The 23,349-nt window shown below is 34.3% G+C and overlaps 1 protein-coding gene and 2 pseudogenes across 4 annotated transcripts; 1 reads left to right on the top strand and 2 right to left on the bottom strand.

The window, feature by feature from the left end:
• Window positions 1-6,305: 6,305 nt before the first annotated feature.
• Window positions 6,306-6,424, bottom strand: LOC120611806 (uncharacterized; annotated as a pseudogene).
• A 476-nt stretch (window positions 6,425-6,900) lies between these two features.
• LOC120611828 (uncharacterized) lies at window positions 6,901-7,019 on the top strand (annotated as a pseudogene).
• A 75-nt stretch (window positions 7,020-7,094) lies between these two features.
• CLEC4A (C-type lectin domain family 4 member A) lies at window positions 7,095-21,678 on the bottom strand. Of its 4 annotated transcripts, XM_039874249.1 has the most exons (7): window positions 21,126-21,678; window positions 19,460-19,564; window positions 18,757-18,864; window positions 17,801-17,902; window positions 10,622-10,773; window positions 9,411-9,526; window positions 7,095-8,411 (listed from the first exon to the last, which is right to left on the bottom strand). In XM_039874249.1, exons 1-7 carry the CDS (start codon window positions 21,205-21,207, stop codon window positions 8,270-8,272), a joined length of 807 nt encoding a protein of 268 aa, XP_039730183.1. In that variant the 5' UTR covers window positions 21,208-21,678; the 3' UTR covers window positions 7,095-8,269. The 4 variants fall into 4 exon arrangements, with proteins under 4 accessions (XP_039730183.1, XP_039730184.1, XP_039730185.1 ...); XM_039874250.1 differs by lacking the exon at window positions 18,757-18,864 and having other exon boundaries at window positions 21,126-21,672; XM_039874251.1 differs by lacking the exons at window positions 17,801-17,902; window positions 18,757-18,864 and having other exon boundaries at window positions 21,126-21,677.
• Window positions 21,679-23,349: the final 1,671 nt, after the last annotated feature.

Raw genomic sequence — 23,349 nt, forward strand, 5'->3', positions numbered from 1 at the left:
GAGCTTTCAAGCCACAAAAAGACATGAAAGAACCTGAAATTCATATTACTAAGGGAAAGAAACCAATCTGAAAATGCTACATACTGTATGATTTCAACTACATGACATTCTGAAAAAGTCAAAATTATGGAGACAATAAAAAGATCAATGGCTGCTAGGGTAAGATAAAGAAAGATAAATAGGAGAGCACAGAGGTATTTAAGAGCAGTGAAAATACTCTGTATTATCTTAAGATGATGGATGTATCATTATACATTTGTCCAAGACCATTGAATGTACACCTAGAGTGAACCCTAACATAAACTATGGACTTTGGGTGATTATGATGGGTTAATATAGATTTATCCTTCATGAAAAATGGACCATTCTGGTGAGTAAAGTTGATAAAGGGAGAGACTATACCTGTGTGGGGATATGGGAATATAGGAAATCTGTAACTCTTTCTCAATTATTTTGTAAACTTTAAAATGCTCTAAAAATTAATATAGTTTTTAAAGGCTATAATAATTAACTAAATATTATATTTGTACATAAAGCTATATAGCTATGATAATATCACACAAAGCATACTTTAGAGCAAGGAAAATTATTAGGAATAAAGATAAACAGTACATAATGATAAAGGGGTCAATTCTCCAAGAAGCCATAACAATCTTTAATGTGTATGCATCTAACACTAGAATATTAAAATACATAAAGCAAAAATTGACAGAAATGCAAGGAGAAATTCATTTTGTTATAGTTAGACAAATCAACATTCATCTCTCAATACTGACAGATACATAAGACTGAAATAAGGATATAATTAATTGTTCAGTGCCATCAATCAACTAGATCTAATTGACATCTATAGAATACTTCATCCTAAACAAAAAAATACACGTTCTTCTCAAATTCACGTGGAACATCACCAAGATAGGCCACATTCTGAGCCATAAAGAACACATTAAAAATAAAAATAAAAAATCTTACAATGTCTGTTCTCAGACCACAGTGGTATTAAACTAAAAACCAATAAGAGAAAGATAGCTGGAAGATCTTAAAATACTTGGAGATTAAACAACACACTTCTAAATAACAGATAGGTGAAGGAAAAATTCCCTCATTTAAAAATTTTTAACTAAATAAAAATACAATTATAATAATTTATGGGATCCAGTAAAAAGAGTGCTTAGAGAAAATTTTATAATATTGAATACATATATTAGAATTAAAAAACCCTAAAATCAGTAATCTAAGCTTCCACTTTAGGGATTTATAAAAGAAGAATAAATTAAATCCAAAGTAAGCAGAAGAAAAAGCACAATAAAAATGAAAACAGACATCAATAAAATTAAAAACAGGAAAACAACAGAGAAAATCAATGAAAGCAAATGTTTTTTCTTTGAAAATATAAAGAATAAATAACTCCCAAGCCTGCGTAACCAAGAACAAAGGAGAGAAGACAGAAGTTACTAATGTCAGAAGTAAAAGAGAAGTTATAAAAAGAATATTATGAACAACTCTATGTCCACAAATGTGATTACTTACATAAAATGAACCAACATCTTAAAGACACAATTTACCAAAACTCATGCAAAGAGAAATAGATCATCTGAATAGGTTTGTATCTATTAAAGAAATTGAATCAATAATTAATAACTTTTCAAAGCAGCACCAGGCCCAGGTGGTTCAACTGGTGAATGCTACCAAACTTTTAAAGAAGAAATGGTATAACTTCTCTACAATCTCTTCCAGAAAATAAAAGCAGAAGAAACACATCCTAATTCATACTATGAAGCCAGCAGTACTCTCATACCAGCACCAAACACATTACACAAAAGGGAAACTACAGAACAATATCTCTCACACATATAGGTGTAAAAATCTACAACAAAGTATTAGAAAATTGAATCCAACAATGTATAAAAAGAATCCTATACCACACAGCCAAGTAGAACTTATTTCAAGTATGCAAGGCTGGTCTAACATTTGAAAATCAATTAATGTATTCTATCACATCAATAGGCTAAAGAAAAATCATATAATCATATCAAAGATGCAAAAATGGCATTTGAAAAATGCAACAGACATTCACGATAAAAATTCTCAGCACACTGAGAACAGAGTAAACTTGCAACTTGAAGAAATTTACAAAACACACCAATAACATCATACTTAATGATGAGAGATTGAATGTTTTCCCCTAGAGACTGAAAACGAGGTAAAATATTCCTCTCTTATCACTCCTAGTCAATATCTTACACAAAGTCCAAGCTAATGCAAAAATAAAATAAAATAAAAAATATATGCATTGAGAACGAAGAAATAAAACTGTTTTTGTTGATAGATGACATAATTGTCTATGTAGGAAAAAAAAAAAACAACAAAAAATCAACAAAATAAACTCCTGGAGCTGATAAGTAGCAAGGTGGAAGGATACAGGATTGATATATAAAAGTCAATTGCTTTCATATAAACTAGCAATGAGTAATTGGAATTTGAAACTTAAAACACCATTTACATTAGCATAAAAAAAAGAGACAATAGGTATAAATTAAACCAAATATGTACAAGATCTACATGAGGAAAACTACAGAACTCTGAAGAAAGGACCCAAAGATCTTAATAAATGGAAAGATATTTCATGTTCATGAATAGGAAAACTCAATATTGTTAAGATACCAGTTTTTACCAACTTGATCTATAGATTTGAAACACCAGCAAGCTACTTTGTGGATATCAACATTGATTCCAAAGTTTATATCATGAAGCAAAAGATCCAGAATAGCTAACATAATATTGAAGAAGTACAAAGTTAGAAGACTGACACTACTTGATTTTAAGTCTTACTATAAAGTTATAATAATCAAGACAGTGTGTTATTGGTGAAAGAAGAGACAAGTAAATCCAGAGAACAGAATAGAGAACCTGGAATAGACACACACACACAAATACAGTCAACTGATCTCTGATAAAAGACAATCCAATGGAGAAAGGGTAGTCTTTTTTAACAAATGATCTTAGAACAACTAGGCATCCACATGTGAAAATGAATCTACATATATACCTTATACCTTCACAAAAATCAACTCAAAATGAAATATAGACCTAAAAGTATAAACAAAACTATAAAACTTCTTGACTATAACATGGGATAAAAATCTAGGTGGCCTTGGGTTTGGCAATGAGTTTTAGACACAACATCAGAAGTATACATGAAAAAAATTTGATAAGTTTGAATTCATTAAAATCAAAAACTTCTGCTTTGTGAAAGGTGCAGTTAAAAATAATAAAAATACAAGCTACAGACTGGGAGAAAGTATTTGCAAAACACATATCCGATAAAGAACTTGTACCCAAAATATACAAAGAACTTTTAAAACCCAACAATAAGCAAACTAACAACTCAATTCAAAAATGAGCAAAAGATCTGAACAGATACCTCACCAAGGAAGATATATAGATGGCAAATAAGCACATAAAAAGATACTCACTATTACTTGTCACTAGGGAATTGCAAATTAAAACAAGATATCATACTAAACACTTATTAGAATAGCTAAAATCTAAGATCACTGACAATATCAAATATTGGTGAAGATGTGGAGCAATAGTATATCTCATTCATTGTTAATCGGAATGAAAAACAATATAGCCACTTTAGAAGACAGTTTGGCGGTTTTTTACAAAGTTAAACACAGTTTTAGTATATAATCCAGCAATCACGCTCCTAGGTATTTGAAACAACCAAAATGTTCTTCAATAGATGACTAGATAAAGTGTGGTACATCTACCCTTAAGGAAACAGGTCTTTCTATCATTCTACTCTACAATCCACAGTGTTCCTGTCATCCTAAGGCTAGTTTTCATCATGGTCATAGAATAACCATCTATAGCAAACATATTATTTGGGAGAAGGGTATAAGCTCCCTCTGAAAACAAGGCAAGGCAGTTCATTGGAATGATTTGTAGTTTGTACCTATTCCTAAACAAACCACTGGGGTGATAGTTTTGATCACCTTGGTTTAATTAGTATCCACAAAGCTGAATATGAGGTTAGCATCCTATATGCATGAAGGAAAGTGATTCTCTAAACAACACTTAAGCTTGATTGTAAGGAAGAAGGAATAAATAGACCAACAATATGTGCCAAAGTCTCAAACACTTGTTCTTTATTATAAAATCACATTTGTAACAAGTTTACCTGACACCGAGCATTTCATTGTGGAGAAGATACGGTTAATCAAACACCTATACTGGAAACAAAACAAAACAAAAACCTTTATACTGGACATTTGGTTTAATACAGTTGAATTGTCACATTATTGCTTCCATCCTTGAATCATTAAATTTATCTTTGACAAAGTGTACAGCATTGATAATTTCCATACTGGCAAAGATGAAACTACTAATCCATGTTTCCGTTTTAAGATCATCTAAAGAAAATTAACATTGAATGGGCCCTGAGAGTTGTCAGGTGTTAGGAGATTCCCACCTCAGAGAAATCATCCGGGTCGATCATTTCAATTCCAATAGGCAAAAGTGTTCTCCCTAGTACCGGACATTCCGCAGATTTTCTGCTTCCTCTTCCATTTACTAAGTGGCAATTTGACCAAAAGAGCTTAAAGCATTGGTAGGTTTACTTGTTTATATGTTTATTTGTTTTCAATAACAACTATAGAGATGAATATAGAGCCAAACATTCTATGTATTTTATTTATGGACTTAAATATGTCTGCCAAATAAACTGACACATAAACACATTTTTTTTCAAATAGTTCTGTATGTAGCTTGTCTTTTTCTTTTACCTTAGAGAGAACATTTGCCTAGACATTAGACAAGCATTTTAAGATCTATCTCCTAGAAGAATGATCTCAAAACAATTTTTGATTGCACATCCTTAATAGTAGACAAAAACTTCAATTATATTATATTAAACATTTTTTATTTAAGAACCACATGTGTATAATATGACCACTCTACAAGAATAGGAATTAAATGATATTAAAAGATGAACACTTTTACTTTGCATTTTGTTCAGTAATGGTAAAATTATTCTGCTCTGATTTCTAAATTGTTACTAATCTTTTCAGAGACAACAGTGTGATTTACTATGTTTCATTATTTTGCAGAATTTTGGTTCAAAACTGTGATACAATTTGAAGGTGTCTCAGTAGTATATTGCTGAATAATAAGCTACCTGAAAACTTAGTATCTTAAAACCACCATTTTATTTTTCACAATTCTATCCATTGATTGGAATCCAGCCAGATGCTGCTTCACTTAAATGTCACTCTATAAACACAAATCTTACATAAAATCTATTACACACGATTTTGATTTAATTATGCTCTAGTGAAAAATTTTAAAAATAGGCTCTGAACCACATTCATAAATGTAATGTGGAAGGAGGAGAAAAATTCCAGTACTAATCAATATCACCATCTCCATTTCACTCCAGTATAAGCACATTTTCTATTCTGACAAGCAAAGGCATTTAGTAAAGTGGTTCTTTTTGCCCGCCCTACATTGTATCCCCATACGATTGAAATAATAACAGGAAAATCTCATTGTAAATAAAGTTTCCTCAGAATTGTGATGTAAGTTGCTTTCTAGGAAATAAATGATAAATTCTCTAAACAATGGATAAGATAAGACCCATATAAAAATAACTCAACTTTAGATATAGTTAGGAAATGAGTGGTAAATGTAATTACTCAGTTGTATCAAGAAAATCAGGGTACATGGTGGCCTGATTTTATAAATATACATCGTGACTTTCCCTATCCATGCATGAATACTAAAGAATACAAATCCTTCATGCAGTATGCAAAGACTAATATAGAAACTTTTATAATCTCACAAGAATGGAGCTACACTTTAAAATTTTGATTAGAGCTTTTTTAAAGTGCTTGCTCTAATAATTTACTTGACATAACCAACAACACCTCTTCAATATGAAAATCAGTTGACTAAAATTATGTGAACCAGAAAAAAAATTGAGACTAGAATAATATAATTATTGTTGTCCTGGCTATAATATAAAATGATCAATTATAAAGATGATAAGACTGTCTTTTCTCATTCATACGAGGGGATAACACTTAATGATATGATAGACTCTTACTGATGGTATTAACTAATGTCAGTGAGCATTGAGATTTTTTTTTCCTGAAAAGACAATTACTGTCTTTGATTCATTTTTATTTTATGTTATTTTACTTTATTTTATTATTTTATTTTTTTAGGCTAGGCAACCCTTGGTTAACTTCACAGATCAACTTGTCAGCTTACAATCCCTTATTTTTTATTCTTATTTTTTATGCCTACAGCACCTGGTCTTCCTAGGTAGTCTCCCATGCAAATACTAACCAGGCCCTACCCTGCTTAGCTTCCGAGATCAGATGGGATTGGGCTTGTTCAGGGTGGCATCGTCATAGTCATTTTTATTTTAATATGAAGAGTTTAACATAAAAAAAAACATTCTGTGCAAAAAAAAAAAAGGAAGAAGAGAAGAGAGAGAAAGGAAGGAAGGAAGGAAGGAAGGAAGGAAGGAAGAAGGAAGAAGGAAGGAAGGAAGGAAGGAAGGAAGGAAGGAAGGAAGGAAGGAAGGAAGGAAAGAAGGAAGAGAGAAAGAGAGAAAGAGAGTAAGAGAAAGAGAGAAAGAGAGAAAGAAATTAAACCAGAGTATAATCTCAGGTCATATTGGGATAGCCATGATGAGAATTAGCTTTATCATGATCAGTTATAACTAACTACTATACTAAAGCAATGAATTACAGGCCTTGTAGAAAGAAAACGATCTGTTGATCTGTAAGAACTTTAATAAAAAGGAGAATACAAATGCACAAGGGGCCATTTTGAGTGGCGATCCACACATAGAAACCATAAAACTAAGCAAAATAAAAAACGTATCAGGTCTATGGCCATGCTGCCCGGAACAAGTGCGATCCCATCTGATCTCGGAAACTAAGCAGGGTAGGGCCTGGTTAGTGCTTGCATAGGAGATCACTTAAGAAGACCAGGTGCTGTAGGCATAAAAAATAAAAAAATAAGGGATTGTAAACTGAAAAGCTCTTTGCAATCTGTGAGGTCAACCAAGGGTTGTCTCGCCTAAAAAAAAAAGAAAAAATTATCAGAATACCTGATGAATATAAATCTATGTTAAGTTACCAGTGTTAACGTGAAAATAAAAGGCCAAGTAAAAGGCCAAAGTGAGAAGCAACAAGCATTTATTTGAGACCCAAAAGCTATTCTGGAAGCATTGATTCAGACAGAAACCTAAATAGTATCCCAACTAGGAGTTGAAGGTGAGGGTTATTTCTGAGAAAGGTAAGGGGAACAATTACATGAATAGAAGAAAGGGCTTTCTATAGATGTAGATAGATTAACACAGCAATGCTAATTCTAAAGAATGTCTTTAATTTTCAATCAGGTAGTCATAACATCAGCTTTTCTTGTTATCTTTGCAAACAGTTGTGTGAGATACAATGCTGCTTTATGCCCAGTCCAAAGATTATTTGGCCTAGTTTTAACATTCCAAAGATTTGAGGAGTCAGATGTGCAAGGCTGGCTCTAACTCCATTTAAAAGTGGCTTTGTTTATATTATTTTTCACACCAGTAATAATTTCTAATTTTAATGCTAAATAATAATTCTTTAATTCTAACTATCCAATGCTCAATCTCTGATTATCCTGTGCCTGTAGTCTGATGTTAAATGACAGTCCAAAACCAAACAGAGAATGTTAAGAAGCCCAAGAACCTATTGCGCTGAAGCTGGAACTATCTTCCAATTCATGTATATTATATTCCAACTGTCACATAACATGCTTTCAGTGAAAATAATAAATCTGAGAGAAATGGAATGTAATGGTTGATGTTATTTTGCTTCTGACCAACCCATAAAAAGGAAAATCCAGAGAGATGAAATCATTATATCAGTATCTAACTTCTTAGCAATTATAATCAAATCAAATCATTATATCAGTATATAACTTCTTAGCAATTAGACAAAAATTGGGAGAGAAGGCTCATACTCCCTCCATTTGTCTGCCAATAGGCTATCCAGTCTAGTGTCTGCACATGGAAAATGCTCAATAAATGTTTATTTTGTGAATGAATAAATGAATGAACATATGCTGGTTTTATCTTAAGTGGAATAGGTGACAGGCTACTGAAAACTTCTATCACTTATACAAGACTTACACATGAATTTTAGAAAACAAATTAGCTATCTCTTTAATGGTGGATACCAATTCAACCATAAGTTCATGGAGAATGTTCCATTCATATAAAGATCTTCATCATCTTGCAAATTGACCTTTGAAGGGGTTCACAAGAGACATCATTCCAGCCCCATTTTGTTGATCGAGCATTCAAGATAACACAACGCTCATCAGGACTACTGGGTTCACCTTGGTGCCAGAATCTGAAAGGGGAGAAAAGAGATGAGGATGTGTCTTCAAACAGTGAGAAGGATTAGAAAGAGCGAGGAAGAAGGCTGGGGTTGAACTGTGTGGAAGTCAAGGCAGATATGCCCAAATCATTCTCCCCCACTTCTCATGAAGTTTTTTTCTCCATCTGTGTCTCTGGCCTTCCCTTGAAAACTGTGCCTACATCACCCAGCATTGTGTCATCTTATTGCATTAAACACTTTCCCAGAAGATATCCTAGAGGCTCCCTTTCCATTTGTCATCTGTATGCCCTGTTCCTTGAAAAATGTCAGTTTATAGGCTCCCTTAAATGATGAAAAGGTTTCACTCTGATTCCAAGTATCAATGTAGTTTTTTGTTTTTGTTTTATGTTTTGCTTTTGAGTCTAAGGAAGAAGTTAAAATCTCTAAATGTGCTACTATTCCTATTAGCTTAGACAAGTAATTTAACTTCCCTCATTTACATATCTAAAAAATTAAAAATAGAGTAAAATCCCTATATATTTCACACAGATGATATAAGGATCAAAATATTCTAAAGTATTTGAATTTTAAAAGACATATATAAGTAAGTATGATATAAAAGTATCAGAATTTAGTTTATTTGCTTTATGAGAGATATAATATATTAAAAATTGGTTATTATCTTAACTGACATGAATATTTGTTATATTTAGAGATATAAATGTAATGATTTAAAGCACAGACTTTGGTGTCAAATAGACCCGGGTTTCAGGACCACTGTCATTAGATAACATTTATTGAGTTACTTAAACTCTCTAAACTCCATTTCCTCAGCTCTACATTGAGAAAAATATTGTGTGCCTCATAGAGTTCTTGTGACAATTAAATGAGATAATAAATAAAATTATTTAACCTAGTGCTCAAGAGTCAAAAGAAGAGTGAGCTATTTTATTTTAATACCTAATAGTTGGGACATTCTGAATCGCCTGATGATCCAAAACTCAGAATTCCTTTATCTAATTCTCTACTCACGTGGCACTTTTGTTGTATGGTGTCTGATCGACCCATTGCCAGTCTCTTGTCCCCTCTGGATCCGATAGCCCCATATAATAAGCAGCCTTTTTATCCAGTTTCTTACTGATAAAATCCTGAGGGAAGAAAAGAAAGCAGTTATAGCCTTTAGAGTATAGCCTTCAGATTGAACTGAGTTCTTCATGACTTAGGGAGAAGAGAAGAAAAGGAGAGGATGGGCACGGGAACCCTGCCCAGGAGTCTTAGGCCTTCTCTGGCTGTGCAGTGCAGGATTGTAGACATCACTTATGAGCATGATGTTTGTCTTAACCTAGTTGGACTGCTATAACAAGCTACCACAGTTGGGGGATCTTATAAACAACGGAAATATATTTTTCACAGTTCTGGAGGCTGAAATCCCAGATCAACGAACAAGCATGGTTCGTTGCATAAGTTCCTCTTCCTGATTCATAGCCAGCATATAGCTGTGTCCTCACATGGTGGATGAACAATGCAGCTCTTAGGGGTATTTTTTATGAGAACACCAATCTATTTATGAAGTCTCCACCCTCATGACCTAAGTATCTCTTGAAGGCCCCTAATATCATAATCTTTGGGAATTAGAATTTCAACCTATAAATTTGGAGGGGATGCAAATATTAAGATCATAGCAATGTTCAATACATATGGAAGCAATTTCCTTCCATGATCATAATGAATTCTTATCTCAGACTCGCTTTCCCTCTTTTCTTCACTAAGAGATGGTATTCTTCAAAGTTATGATTGAGAAAACTTTTGCAGATTAAATCATTTTTTTCTTTCACAAACTCAGAGATTCTTTTACTTCATTTCTGATTGTTGATTGTGACTCTCTATGATTAAACTTTATTTGACTTTTTAAAAACTCCTTCTCTGTTAAATATTTAATAATTTTAAAAACATTTACATGTTAAAATAATAAACTGATATTTCAGGCTGAACTATTTCCATCCTTCCACTCAACCCCACATATTATATTTTAAATAGCCCCATTTATTTTGGGGCAGTTAGTTTTATAAAAGCAGGGAGAAGGTATGAAATGGAAAGGCTTAAGTAGCTTTTCTTATCTATTTTATTGAAAGCCTTTTGCCACAGAACCAATATCCCAAAACAATGAAAAACCTCCTCCCCAGCCAAGAGAAGAATTCAAAATCCAGGTGAAATTCCTGACTCCATTTTCTATGAGAAGATACCTGCTCATCCTTGCTGTTGATCACCAACAGATGAGCCTTCATTCCTGAGCAGTTCTTCTCACTCTCAGTCCAATTTTTGGATTCAGTAGAAATAAAGTAGCAGTTCAAACTAAATGACTTCCAATTATTTGGGCAGCAGCTCCAGTCTTTCTCTGTATTGACAGAAGGCCATATAGGTGCAATATAAGACAAGTAATTTGCAAAGTGTGTGTAAAAATTAAAGACTGAAGAGGAATATATGGAAACCAGAACTCCCATCTTCACTCAGAGATAATGAGTCCCGCCCATCAGGTGTCAAGGTCAAGTCTACCTACATCAGGAAGTAACAAAGCAGAGCCCCTGTTCCCTTGCCAGAGTAGTGTCAGGAAAAGCCAGCTAAAACAGGTTTAAATAAGATCCAGATGCCTAAAACATAATACAAAACATCAGGTTTCAATGGAAAAGTATTCATCATATCAAACACCACAAGTTCTCAGAATTAATCTAATAAAAGAAAATAAATCCAGGCCAATACCAAGGTAACAGAAATATTAGAATTATCTGACAAAGATTTTAAAGAAACCAGGACAAAAGTGCTTCGACAAGAAAATACAAATATGTTTAAACCTAGTGAAAAAAATAGAAAGCCTCAGCAAAGACATAAAAAAATCTCAGCAAACAAATTAAAGATATAAAGTAGAACCAAATGGAATTTTACAATGGAAAAATATAATAACCAAAATAAAAATCTCAGTGAATGGGCTCAACAGCAGAGTGGAGAGGCCAGAGAAATCAGTGAATTGAAAGACAAAATAACAGAAATAACCCAACGGAACAACAGAGACAAAATAGACTGAAAAAAATGTAAATAAATAGACTTCCAGTTTCCAGTCTGACATGTAAGAAGCTTCATTAGAGAAGGTCATCAAGAGGATATGACTGCCTGTTGAGCTGCGAGGGAAAGCCAGTCAATCAAAGGCTCCTCACCCACTTCCTTGTCTTTGGAATATGCATTTCACTTCCTTTTCCTTCATAGAAGCTGCCTCAAGGCACCCTTGAGATAGTTATGTAGTGTTGAGTCCATTTGCATGGTATACTGACTGAACCTAGTTAAAGCCTCTATATAAACTTAAGATTCTAGCAAGTAGGGGTAGAGATTTACTTCTCTTGCAGCCACCCAAGAGAAACATCATTAAAATTACCACCTACCAATTTGGAATGGTCTGCTTTTTTCATATGTCTCTCCTTGCCCTCTGTGTAGGGGAGCTAGTTGGCAAGCCAACAGTTGGTGAGCTAGACAGCAGACTGAATATAGTACTTGATCCATATCACCTGAATTAAGTAATGCCATAAAAGCTGTTCTATTTTCATTAAAGTGAATATATTACATACAAACCTTGTTAATATAATTCTTTGTTCAGACTGGATAACTGGAATTCAGGATCAGAATTTACAAAATACATTTATCAAAGTTCTTACTGCATTTTATGTTGTTTCATTGCAAGACAAGCAATTTAAAGAACTACATTATATTTCCACTGAGTTATTGCTATCATTATATAGTTATCCCCAGGATGACACAATCCCATTATAGCAGGCTTTGTATAACTAGGGCCTTCCATTAATGTAACCTCATAAATTTATAAAAAGATAAAATGAGAGTTCTTGTTTTTCTAGAATATTTCATCAAACAAATGCATATTGTTGCCTCTAAAAAGCTTGCTTTAAGGTAATTACAAGAAGTAATTATATCACCCTTAGGATAATTGCTGCTTATTTATTTATTGTTTTATAATTTACCTTCATTAGTTCAGGGTGACAAAGCCAATTATAGAACAAGCATCAGATCTTTAAGATGTTATGACCGTTTGGACTCAAATATTCAGTAGAGTGAAAAATGGCGTTATGTCATCCTGAAGATAACACCTGCTTGAATGTGAGTCAGGCAAGTGATGTAGACCTCATACTGGAAAGAAATGCATACAAGTGAATTTGATCAAACATATTTTCTGTACCTTTAAGTGAAAAAACAAAATTCTGAGGTATAAATTAGCACACAAATATGTGTACCATTATTTTTAAGTAACCAATCTGAATCATTGAAGTGGAGATGTTTCGTTGTTTGAAGTAACTAATGCCCTTTATTCAGTCATCTGATATTATCTCTATGTCTATATGGAGAAAACTAATCAAACATAATCTATGAGTGTGTGCCTGTATCTCTGTGTATCTGTGTTGTCTCTTTGGAAATTAGTGTCTTGATCTCAAACTTAAACTTCTGCAATCATGAAATATTGATCCAACCAGCTGAATTAATTCAATCAGTCTCCTCAAAATAAAAAAGTCTTGGCTATGTGAAAAACACGCTTAAGAGAATAAAAAGACAAGCTACAGACTAGAAGAAAATATTTGTAAAATATATATGTAATAAAAGCCTTATCTCTAAAAGATACAAAGAACACTTAAAACTCAACAATAAGGAAACAAAAAATCCAATTAAAAATGGGCAAAAATGAAATAGACACCACACCAAAGAAGATGTGCAGATGGTAAATAAGCATACTGAAAGATGCTTGGCATCATATGTCATTGCAATTTATTAATTGCAAATTAAAACAACAATGAGATACCACTACACACTTACTAGAATGACTGAAAAAATTGACAATAGCAAGTGCTAATGCTGGGCAGTAGAAATGCCAAATGATATAGCCACTTTGGAAAACAGTTTGGTAATTTCTTACAAAACTAAAAATAGTCTTACCATATGATTCAGCAATTATGCTTGTAAGTATTAACCCAATTTAGTTGAAAACTTATATCTACACTGAAACCTGTATGCAAATGTTTATAGCGGCTTTATTTATAAGCATCAAAAACTGGAAGCAATCAAGATGTCCTTCAACAGATACATAAACAAACTTTGGTACACCATACAAAGGAATAGTGATTTTTGAAGGAACTATCAAGTCATGGAAGGACATGGAGGAATCTTAAATGCATATTGCTAAGTAAAATAGGCCAGTGTAAAATGACTACCTGCTGTATAATTTCAAAGATAAGACATTCTGGAAAAGGCAAAACTATAGAGACAGTAAACATTTCAGTGATTACCAAGAGTTTGGAGAGGAGGAGAGGGGACATGAAATTTTTAGACCAGAGAGAGAACAGGAAATTTTTAGACCGGTAAAACTACTCTGTGTGATACTATAATAATGGATACATGACATTATGTATTTGTCAAAAATCAATACAATATTTATTGTATGAAAATTTTAAAACTTTATTTAGCATGTCAGGGGATCCCATGAAAGAATTAAGACTTGACAAGAAAATCTAACTGTACTACAAGTGTAGGGAACAAGAAGCGGGTGGAGGTAAGGTGATGACTTAAGTAACTTTGGAAATGGAGTCTGTAAGAGTAAAGACAAAAGAAACTGTACATAAGCACTGTAGTATTCTAGTTGATGAAGTTGTTTCCCATAGTGGTATGAATTTCCAATTTTGACAGTTTTATATGTGATACTTGGAATTGAATAATTAAGAAAATGTATTGGGCAGATGGTAGAACCAGATTTCTCAGTGGTGAAGGATTAAGAAAGTACAAATTAGTAGTTGATAGATGGTCATCGGAATGGGGAGCACAGCATAGGGAATGCAGTTAGCATTAATGTAATGGCTATATGGAGAGCCAGAGGAGAGAAAGAGCAATTAGGGGGATTATTTTATAAACTATATAAATGTCTAACCAATGTACTGTATACTTGAAACTAATAACCAAATTAAATTTTTAAAAAGAACCAGATTTCCCACTATTGGAGTGGTGATTTAAACATAGCAAGGGGAATAGGGTAGAATGATGCATGTGGTAATAGATTTTGGAGTTGGAGACATCAGTAAAAACTGATGTTCAACTTATTATAGATACAGGTAGTTACACATATAGAAATATACACACAAACACATACATATACAAGTTAGTACACACATACATACACATATATATATATGTTGTTGTTGTTGTTGTTGTTGTTGTTATTGTTGTTCTGTCAGCTGAGAAGTTATAAAAGAAATCGCACCCCAGCAGCAATGAGCATACCTAGTCCAGATTTTGGTTTCTAATACTATTCTTCAATAACAGGAGCCATGGCTCCTCAGAGAAATAGATAATTCTAAGACTGGGAGAGGAAATATACAATATAAACTCAGAGCATATTGTAGCCCCAGAAATTAAGAAAGCGCTCAAAAACAAAACGTAACAACACATTGACGGGGTGTGCCAAACGCGCAGAGGAGCCAACTGAATGAGCTCCCAATGGCACAGATAGAACTATTTGAGCAACAAAATAAATATAGTACATGCATACCTCGTTTTATTGCACTTTGCTTTATTGGGCTTCGCAAATATCGTGTTTCTCATAAAGTGAAGGTTTGTGGTAATCCTGTATTAAGCAAGTCTATCGGCGCCATTTTTCCAACAGCATTTGCTCACTCGTGTCTCTGTGTCATATTTTGGTAATTCTCACAGTATTTCAAACTTTTTCTTCATTATATTATTATATATGTTATGGTGATCTATAATCAGTGATCCTTGATGTTACTATCGTAATTGTTTGAGGAAACCATGAACCGTGCCCATATAGGACAGTGAACTTAATAAATAAATGTTTGTGTTCTGACTGCTCCACCGACTGGTCATTTCCCCATTTCTCTTCCTCTCCTCAGACCTCCCTATTCCCTGAGACACAGTACAATATTGTAATTAGACCAATGAATAACTCTACAATGGCCTCTAAGTGTTCAAGTGAAAGGAAGAGTCACCCATCTCTCACTTTAAATCAAAAGCTAGAAATAATTAAGCCTAGTGAGTAAGGCATTTTGAAAGCCAAGACAGGCTGAACGCAAGGCCTCTTACCACAAACAGTTAGCCAAGCTGCGATGCAAAGAAAAAGTGCTACTCTAGTGAGCACATAAATAAAAAGCAAAATAGCCTTATTGCTGGTATGGAGAAAATTTTAGTGATCTGGTTAGAAGATCAAACAAGCCAAAACATTCCCTTAAACCAAAGCCTAATCCAGAGTAAGGTCATAACTCTCTTAAATTCTATGAAGACTGAGAGAAGTGAGGAAGCTGCAGAAGAAAAGTTTAAAGCTAGTAAAGGTTGGTTCATAAAATTTAAGAAAAGAAGGCATCTCTATTACATAAAGGTGCAAGATGAAGCAGCAAGTGCTGATGTAGAGAGAGGTCCGTTGTTTAAGCCATCCAGTTTGTGATACAGATTTCCGCTACTACCCAAAAGTAGAGAGTTCCTATGAAACCTTTTGTAAGCCAAAGTGGCATAAAGCAAAGAAGCAATTACCAGTAATTTACATGGAAATGTTTTCAAGCATTCCCAGATCCAAAAAAAATAACCTCTCTTAGGCTTTTCTGATACCTTAGGATATATCTTGTTGTTCACGGATGCACAAAATAAATCAAGAGAAAGCACAGATGCTCGCAGACACAGCTCAAAGCTTGGTGGGGCCACTCTCATTGTTCAGGGGGCGCACTGTCTCTATAACAGCTCACTGTAAAATAAATGCTAAGTACTATTTTTGCTTTTTGACTTTTTTTGTAAAAGCAAAAATCTTCAAATTTCTTTCGGTTAGCAAAAACAGGTAGTAATTTAGATCTTTTGTAAAAGTAAAGTGGCATAATGCAAACTTTCTATAAGCAAGGAATACCTGTATTTTGCAATGGCAGTGCAAGCAGACTAGCATAATACTCCACTCTAAAACACAGGGGTTATAATTCTTTAATACTTAACTGTAGACTGCACACAGCAACTTCCCTCCAAAGAGTACATTATGAAAAAAGAGGAGGGGGAATAACTTTATAATGGAGAAATCTGACAAACACTACCTCAGCCAGATGATCAAAGTCAACATCAATCGTCAAAAATCATGTTGGTAATATATATCCTTGATATAAGGTGATGAAAATGGTATTTCATGCCTGTGATCTTCCTCTAAAAATCCAATAACCCCTGTCTAATCATTAGAAAAATATCAGACAATTTCCAATAGAGGGATATCCTATAATATACTTGGCCATTATTCCTCAAAACTGTCAAAGTCATCAAAAACAAAAACATTCAAAAAAATTATCACAGCCAAGAGAGTCCAAAAAGACATGAAAATTAAATGTAATGAGGTATCTTGAATCCTAGAACAAATAAAATAACATTAGGTAAGAACTCTGGGGTGGCTCCACAGTGTAGTGGTTAGCATGGCTGCTTTACACGCAGAAGGTCCCGGGTTCGCTCCCCGGGTGTGCCAGGCCCCGGGGGGCTGGGTGCACCCCATGAGTGTGTGGGAGGGGACACCCCGCCTTCAGAGATCCAGTTCTTAAGGGAAAACAACAACATCCATAGGTCGGGGTGGGGGGGAGGCGCAAGAATTAAAGAGGAGGGAAAAAAACTAAGGAAATCTGAATAAATGCTGAACTTTAATGATAGTTTATCACTACTGATTCATCAGCTGTAATGAATATATCTTACTAATATAAGATGTTAATAATTGGGGAAATTGTGTACACAGAGGAAGGGAGTAATATGGGAACTCTATTATCTGTTCAATTTTGCTATAACTATAAAACTTTAAAAATAGTCTATTTTTCTAATTTAAATAATTCACATCCATATTAAAATCATTTTATATCATCATCATCATCATCATCATTATCATCTTCATCAAACAAAACTAAAACTTTCTCTTCCAACATCTTCAACCCTGGACTCCACAGGTAAAACTCTGTAAGAGTACTTTATGTATTCTCCCAGAAATGTTTTATGCACATGTGTTTTCTTAAAACAAATGTGTTTTCTTAAAACACAAATGGATTAGATCTCTCTTGAAAGAGTAAGTTTTAACTATGTGAGAAAAAGAGCAAGTGTGCACAAAAATTTCAGAAAGAAGTGAAATCTGAAGAAATCCAAAATCAATATAACCTTTTTCACAATTAAGACTACTACCTTGCACAGACAAATTAAAGATATTCACATAAGAACTTTAGATCTTATATATTTTTACACTTAGAGCTTAAAATGATCATGAGACTCAACTTCTTAGTATGATCTACCTGTGATTCTTTTCAGAAATATTGATGGGGGATACTTACAGAGTATAGTCAATAAATAAATTGTAGGCACATTAATTTTACCTTCCATGGTCAAATTTTCTCTCTTACATTCCAATGCATTGTGAGTTAATTCTTTTAAAATCTTTTTTTCTTTAAGAAGCTGAGAATATTTCTGAAAGAAAACTGAAAAAGAAAATAAGACCATTCATTTTCCTGGTAATGTTATGACTTTGCTCTTTATTACTTTCTTGCATTCTTTATAGAAACAAAATCTACAAATGCCCAATTATGTAGACGGATCCTGACTATGGAAAAAATTTTCCATCACCCCATATTCAATGTAATCCTAAAACTACTGATTTTGAAACCATAGATTTCGCTAGGAATAGTTGAAAGATCAGTAGTTGAAAGAAGACACGACAATTCCATTATAATGAGTGTAAAGGGACTTATCCATATTCTCCTTCAATGCATGCAAAAGCTAAGCTTTGAAGGAAAAAGAATGGAGAGAAAATGGCTTCTGCTTCCACCACTCGAGTAAAACCACCCTTATAATGGTCATTAGTAATATCCTATGGCTCCTTCTTAGTTTTCTTCCTCTTTGACCTTTGTAATACTTGACCCTAGTTCTCTTCTCCCTTAACTCTTGGTTTCAGCCAGGACCAGCTGAGCCCAGTCCAGACTGTCAAATCACAAAATCATGAGCTAAATAAGTAGTTGTTGTTTTTATCCACTAAGCTTTAGATTGGTTTATTAAACATTAGAAGATAACCGATACAATAACCTTCAGGGAAAAAATTCGCACTCTTCGGAATTGTACACAACATTCTTTGTGATCAAAACCCTGCTTATTTCTCCCACTTACAACTTCATTTCTCACAGTTCACTTAGCACCATATGTTTCAGTCATTTATACTTATATCGCCCTTCATCTCCACATTTTTCTATGCAATCTCACATCTGTGTCATTTTTGGTACACACAGTTTTAGATGTCATCTCCTTCAGGAAGTCTATCTCAGCCTCTTGTGCTTCTTACCTGTACAACAGTGCAATACTGTAACCACTGGTTCATGCGACCAGTTACCACCATTCTCTGAACTTCTTGAGATCAAGGGCTCTGTCTGGACTCTGTCTGGGACAGCGTCTGACATAAAGTAGATGGCCATCATTGCTTATTGAATGACCAAATGAATGAACAGAATATCTACCCATGTGTAAACTAGTTTTTATGCCTTTTTAACAATTTGATAAATTCTTAAAACTAAAGACATGCACAAATCCACCTATCTACTAATTTGGTGTTTAGATCTCACAAGTCTTGGGCAGGAGAGAAATAATTAAGGGAAAAATTCAAGGGGAAACTCTTCCTGGAATATTTCTTCCCATCTCTTGGTTCGCATGCTCATCCCAAAATATGTATCTGTGCACAAACACATACACACACATATACTCTTCAATTTCTATAAAGAGAGTGAATTCCATTATTTTTATAGAAAAGTAACTAAATTCAAATAAAGAACATTTCCAATGAGTTCCCACTAATTATGTCACACACATACACACACACACACACACACACACACACACACACACACACACACACACACACACCACACTCCTCCAAGAGTAGACTTTTTTCCTAGATTTCTGGATAAACCTATTGTTAAATATCAGTATCTAATGAATATCCTCTCTTTGGGTAAGACAGACATTCCTTATAGTCTCATTTGGATACTTACTGATAAAAGCGATAAAAAATGAGATTGCCAATAGCAGCAGAAGTGTCAGCAATGGAAAAAGTACCTTGGAAAAACTGAAGTTACTTCTCTGAGGGCTGGTCTTCTCTTTAAGAGTTGAAGGAAAAATTAAATTAGTTTACTCAGTAATACATTCTTTACTTACTCTTTTTCCTTCTCTTCCTCTTCTTGGATGACATGCTATTACTAACGATATAACATTTGAAATAATACAAAAATAGGAAGAAAATAATAATGTTCATTGTAGAAACTTTGAAAAACACGTAAAAGCACAAATTTCTGCCATTGAGGGCAATTATTATTAATATTCTGGGTATATATCCTTTCAGCAATTGTTAGAGTATATATACACACACATTTTCCTACATGACTGATACATTGAACATACTGGTTTCTGACCTATTATTTTCTTATACGTTATATCATGAACATTATTCATATCACCATATTTTCTTCTATGATACTCTATTGTGATTATGTAGTACTTAATTACATACTTAAGTAATCTTTCAGGTTGTTGCCAACTTTAATTACTTTAAATAATGCCATAGCAGGTAAATATTTATAATCATCTCTCATCACATCCTTAAGATAATGAATGTCAGAACGTTTTAGTCACCATTTCATGGTTGAGAATATTCTCAAAGTTATAATATATTGCCAAGTAGGGGAGAAAAACCCTCCTCAGTAATGTATATTATGATCTCATTTTTAGAAAAAATATAGATATGTATTTATGTATATTTATATCTGGAAGAATATAGAATAACATGTAAGTAATAGTTATCTCTACATGGTAAGAATAAAATTTAAATTTTTATGTACTCCTAGTTTTTAAATTTTTCTACAGGGAACATTTTAAAATGTAATAAAGAAGTTATATACAATTTTTAAGGGGAAAAAATTTTTTGCCTGAGCATTCTCCATATCTCTACAGAAGTTTTTTGGAAAACATGAGCAATCACAACCCCCTTCTCACAGCTTCTTATCGTATATAATCTACATGCTTTTCTTTTTCCTCTCTTTTGCTCTATATCTGAAATATCATAAAGCTACTCAAGTTATTTGATCTAATCCCAAGCTTAGTTGAATCCGTCTCAGAGATACAGTGTGCAAGGGATGTTCTGATTACAGAGCAATTTTCCCTTAAGATATAAGGGACTTACTTTCTTTATAAGACTTTCTAGTCTTTTATCTGCAATGATCTTTTGTTCCACTTTAGTCTAGTATTAACAAATACACCCACAACACTCTCCACCCAAACTCTTCCCCTCTAACTGACCAAGAAACAAAGCCCACTAGTTCATCAATCTGCAGGGGCTATGGATAATTTAGTGGGCTTTGTTCTTGTACCCAATTTCTTGACTGCAGTATCTCTGAGCCTCAAAGACACAGGACAACTTTTCTTCATAATTAGCACTCTATTTAGCTCAGGACTGTAGTGGATTTCTCACACCTCAGTTTTGTTATAGTACAACTGTACAACCTTTAATGTTTATCTTCAGCCAACTCAATCTTCTGAGAATCCTGTATTTCCAAACTGTAGCCAGTCAAAAAAACAGCAACTATCACCTACACTTTGTTTACAGTATTCTCTCTTCACCCTTCATCTCATCATTAACTCTGACCACCAGAAAATGTTTCTTACCTTCAGGAGGCTCCGATTTGGTGCCTGAAGACTTGGATTCATTTTTGAAGCTCACTTCAGCGTAAGTAATCTCTGAAGTCATATTGAGAAGAAACTTTCTCTCTTCAAAAAATAATTTTCATCTCTTCCTTAAAATGTCTTAAAATGAAAACCAGACATCACGGTAACTTGTCATACTTCAGATTGTGAAACTAAGTGAGAACAGAGGCCCCGGATAGGCAAGTAGCCATGAAAAGAATCTCATTAAAACTGAAAACCTCAAGACAAAGGCCCCGTCTCCAAGACCAGCATAGTGGAAGTCATAGCCTTTAAACATACGCTAGCAAGGGTAATAAAAGAAGGAACTCAAAACGTAGAGTAAAGAAACGGGAAGGAAAAAGGAACTAAGCAATTAGAGAAATTTCTTCTGAGAACTGTTATTTGAACTGATCAGCAAGAGTAAAATTTAAATATTTGTGTGCATCTACATGTAAACATAATTATTTGTAGACCAACCAATCTTGGCATGTACTCACTTATACTGCATACTCCCCATCATTTGTGGCCGATCAGAAAACCTTTTGGGACTACACTCTAAGAGGATCTTTGACAAAAACTTGCGAGTCAGCTTCTCAGTCTCAAGAATTGACATCCTCTAACATAGTGGGGAAGTAAAAGTTTACATTATATGCCTTCTGAAGCTGCCCCTCAGTGCTCTCGGCTTTTTCCTGCTTTTCCTAACTACATCATGAATCTCCATTCATTTTGCTACAGTCAAGGCCAGCAACTCCTGAAAGCAGCTTTCTCTATCGAATGTTAGAGGAGTAAGCCACCCTTCTCTATTTCACCCTTCTCTGTCCTTTTAATCCCCACAACACCACAACGAAAAGCTATACTGGTACATATTATTTTTTAACAGTTAGGATAATTTAATGGAATCACAATTTACAAGGAGATAAACTGAGTGCTAGATATGATTTCCGCCCCCAAAGGCCAAAAGAAAACTCTAAAAATTAAATCCTTCATGTGGACTCTTTCCACAGACATGCTCCCAGCTCACACCCAATTCAGTTCTCCCCTAATGATCCTCCTTCTTTTAATCTCTCCCACCTAACTCTTCCCTCTGCTGCATAACATACATACCCACACGCATATACATGCGCGTGCACACACACATTTTATATATATATTTCTATATCTAAACATGTTGAAAATATAAGTTCATACTAATACCTCTAATTCCAACACAAAAGAGTTTATTCTATCTAGTTTTCTCCCTTTCCACATTTCTAACTCCCTCGTGTGACAATAAGAAATCTGCTTCCATTATCTTTTAAAATTTTTTTCAATTACAGTTGGCATTCAATATTATTTTATATTAGTTTCAGGTATACAGCATAGTGGTTAGACATTTATATAATTTATGAAGTAATCCCCCTGATTAGTCTAGTATCTACCTGGCACTATACATAGTTATTACAATATTATTGACTATATTCCCTATGCTGTACTTTACATCCTCTTGACTATTTTGTAACTACCAGTTTGTACTTAATCCCTTCACCTTTTTCACCCAGCCCCCCAACCCCTTTCTCATCTGGCAACCATCAGTTTGTTCTGTTGCTGTTTTGTTTGTTTATGCCATATTTGATCAATCCCCTGAATAGAACCTATCTTCCATCTTGGCTGCCATATCCTCCCTAAGATGCCTTTCTCTCCCTGAATACTCTCTGACTCTCCATTCTGGGCCTCCTTTGATGCCCTCTTCATTCTGCTTCGGTGTTCTGGCACAAGGCCAGCCAACTCCCATGGACATCCTCCTCACCTTGCTCAAGTCTGACACCCTATGCTAGGCTACCCTCCATAAGAAGGCCTCCTTACTTTCTCTACACTGATTCTGGATGCAGGTCCCAACCTCCACTCAGAATCCATCCTTACCCCATTTAGGCTCTAACGTCCTACGCAAGGTCACCCTCATGTACATATGCCCTCCTCACCCAGCCTGGGCTCTGACTCCCCACATTGGGCTGCCCCACCCTATGGATAGCCTCTTTATCCTGCTCAGCCTCCAAGACCCTCACCGCTAAGGGAAGGGGAAGAGCTAATTCTTGCACATTTTCTAGCAATTAACTACTGGACCTAACAAGCACTTGCATGTGGACAGGTGTGCATGAACTTACCCTTCTCCCAATAAGAATCATTAATTATCAGAACCTTAACAATCTAAGCTTGTAAGGAGAAAGCA

This window comes from Pteropus medius, unplaced genomic scaffold (assembly GCF_902729225.1).
Source record: "Pteropus medius unplaced genomic scaffold, Ma_sr-lr_union100, whole genome shotgun sequence".
Lineage (NCBI taxonomy): Eukaryota > Metazoa > Chordata > Mammalia > Chiroptera > Pteropodidae > Pteropus > Pteropus medius.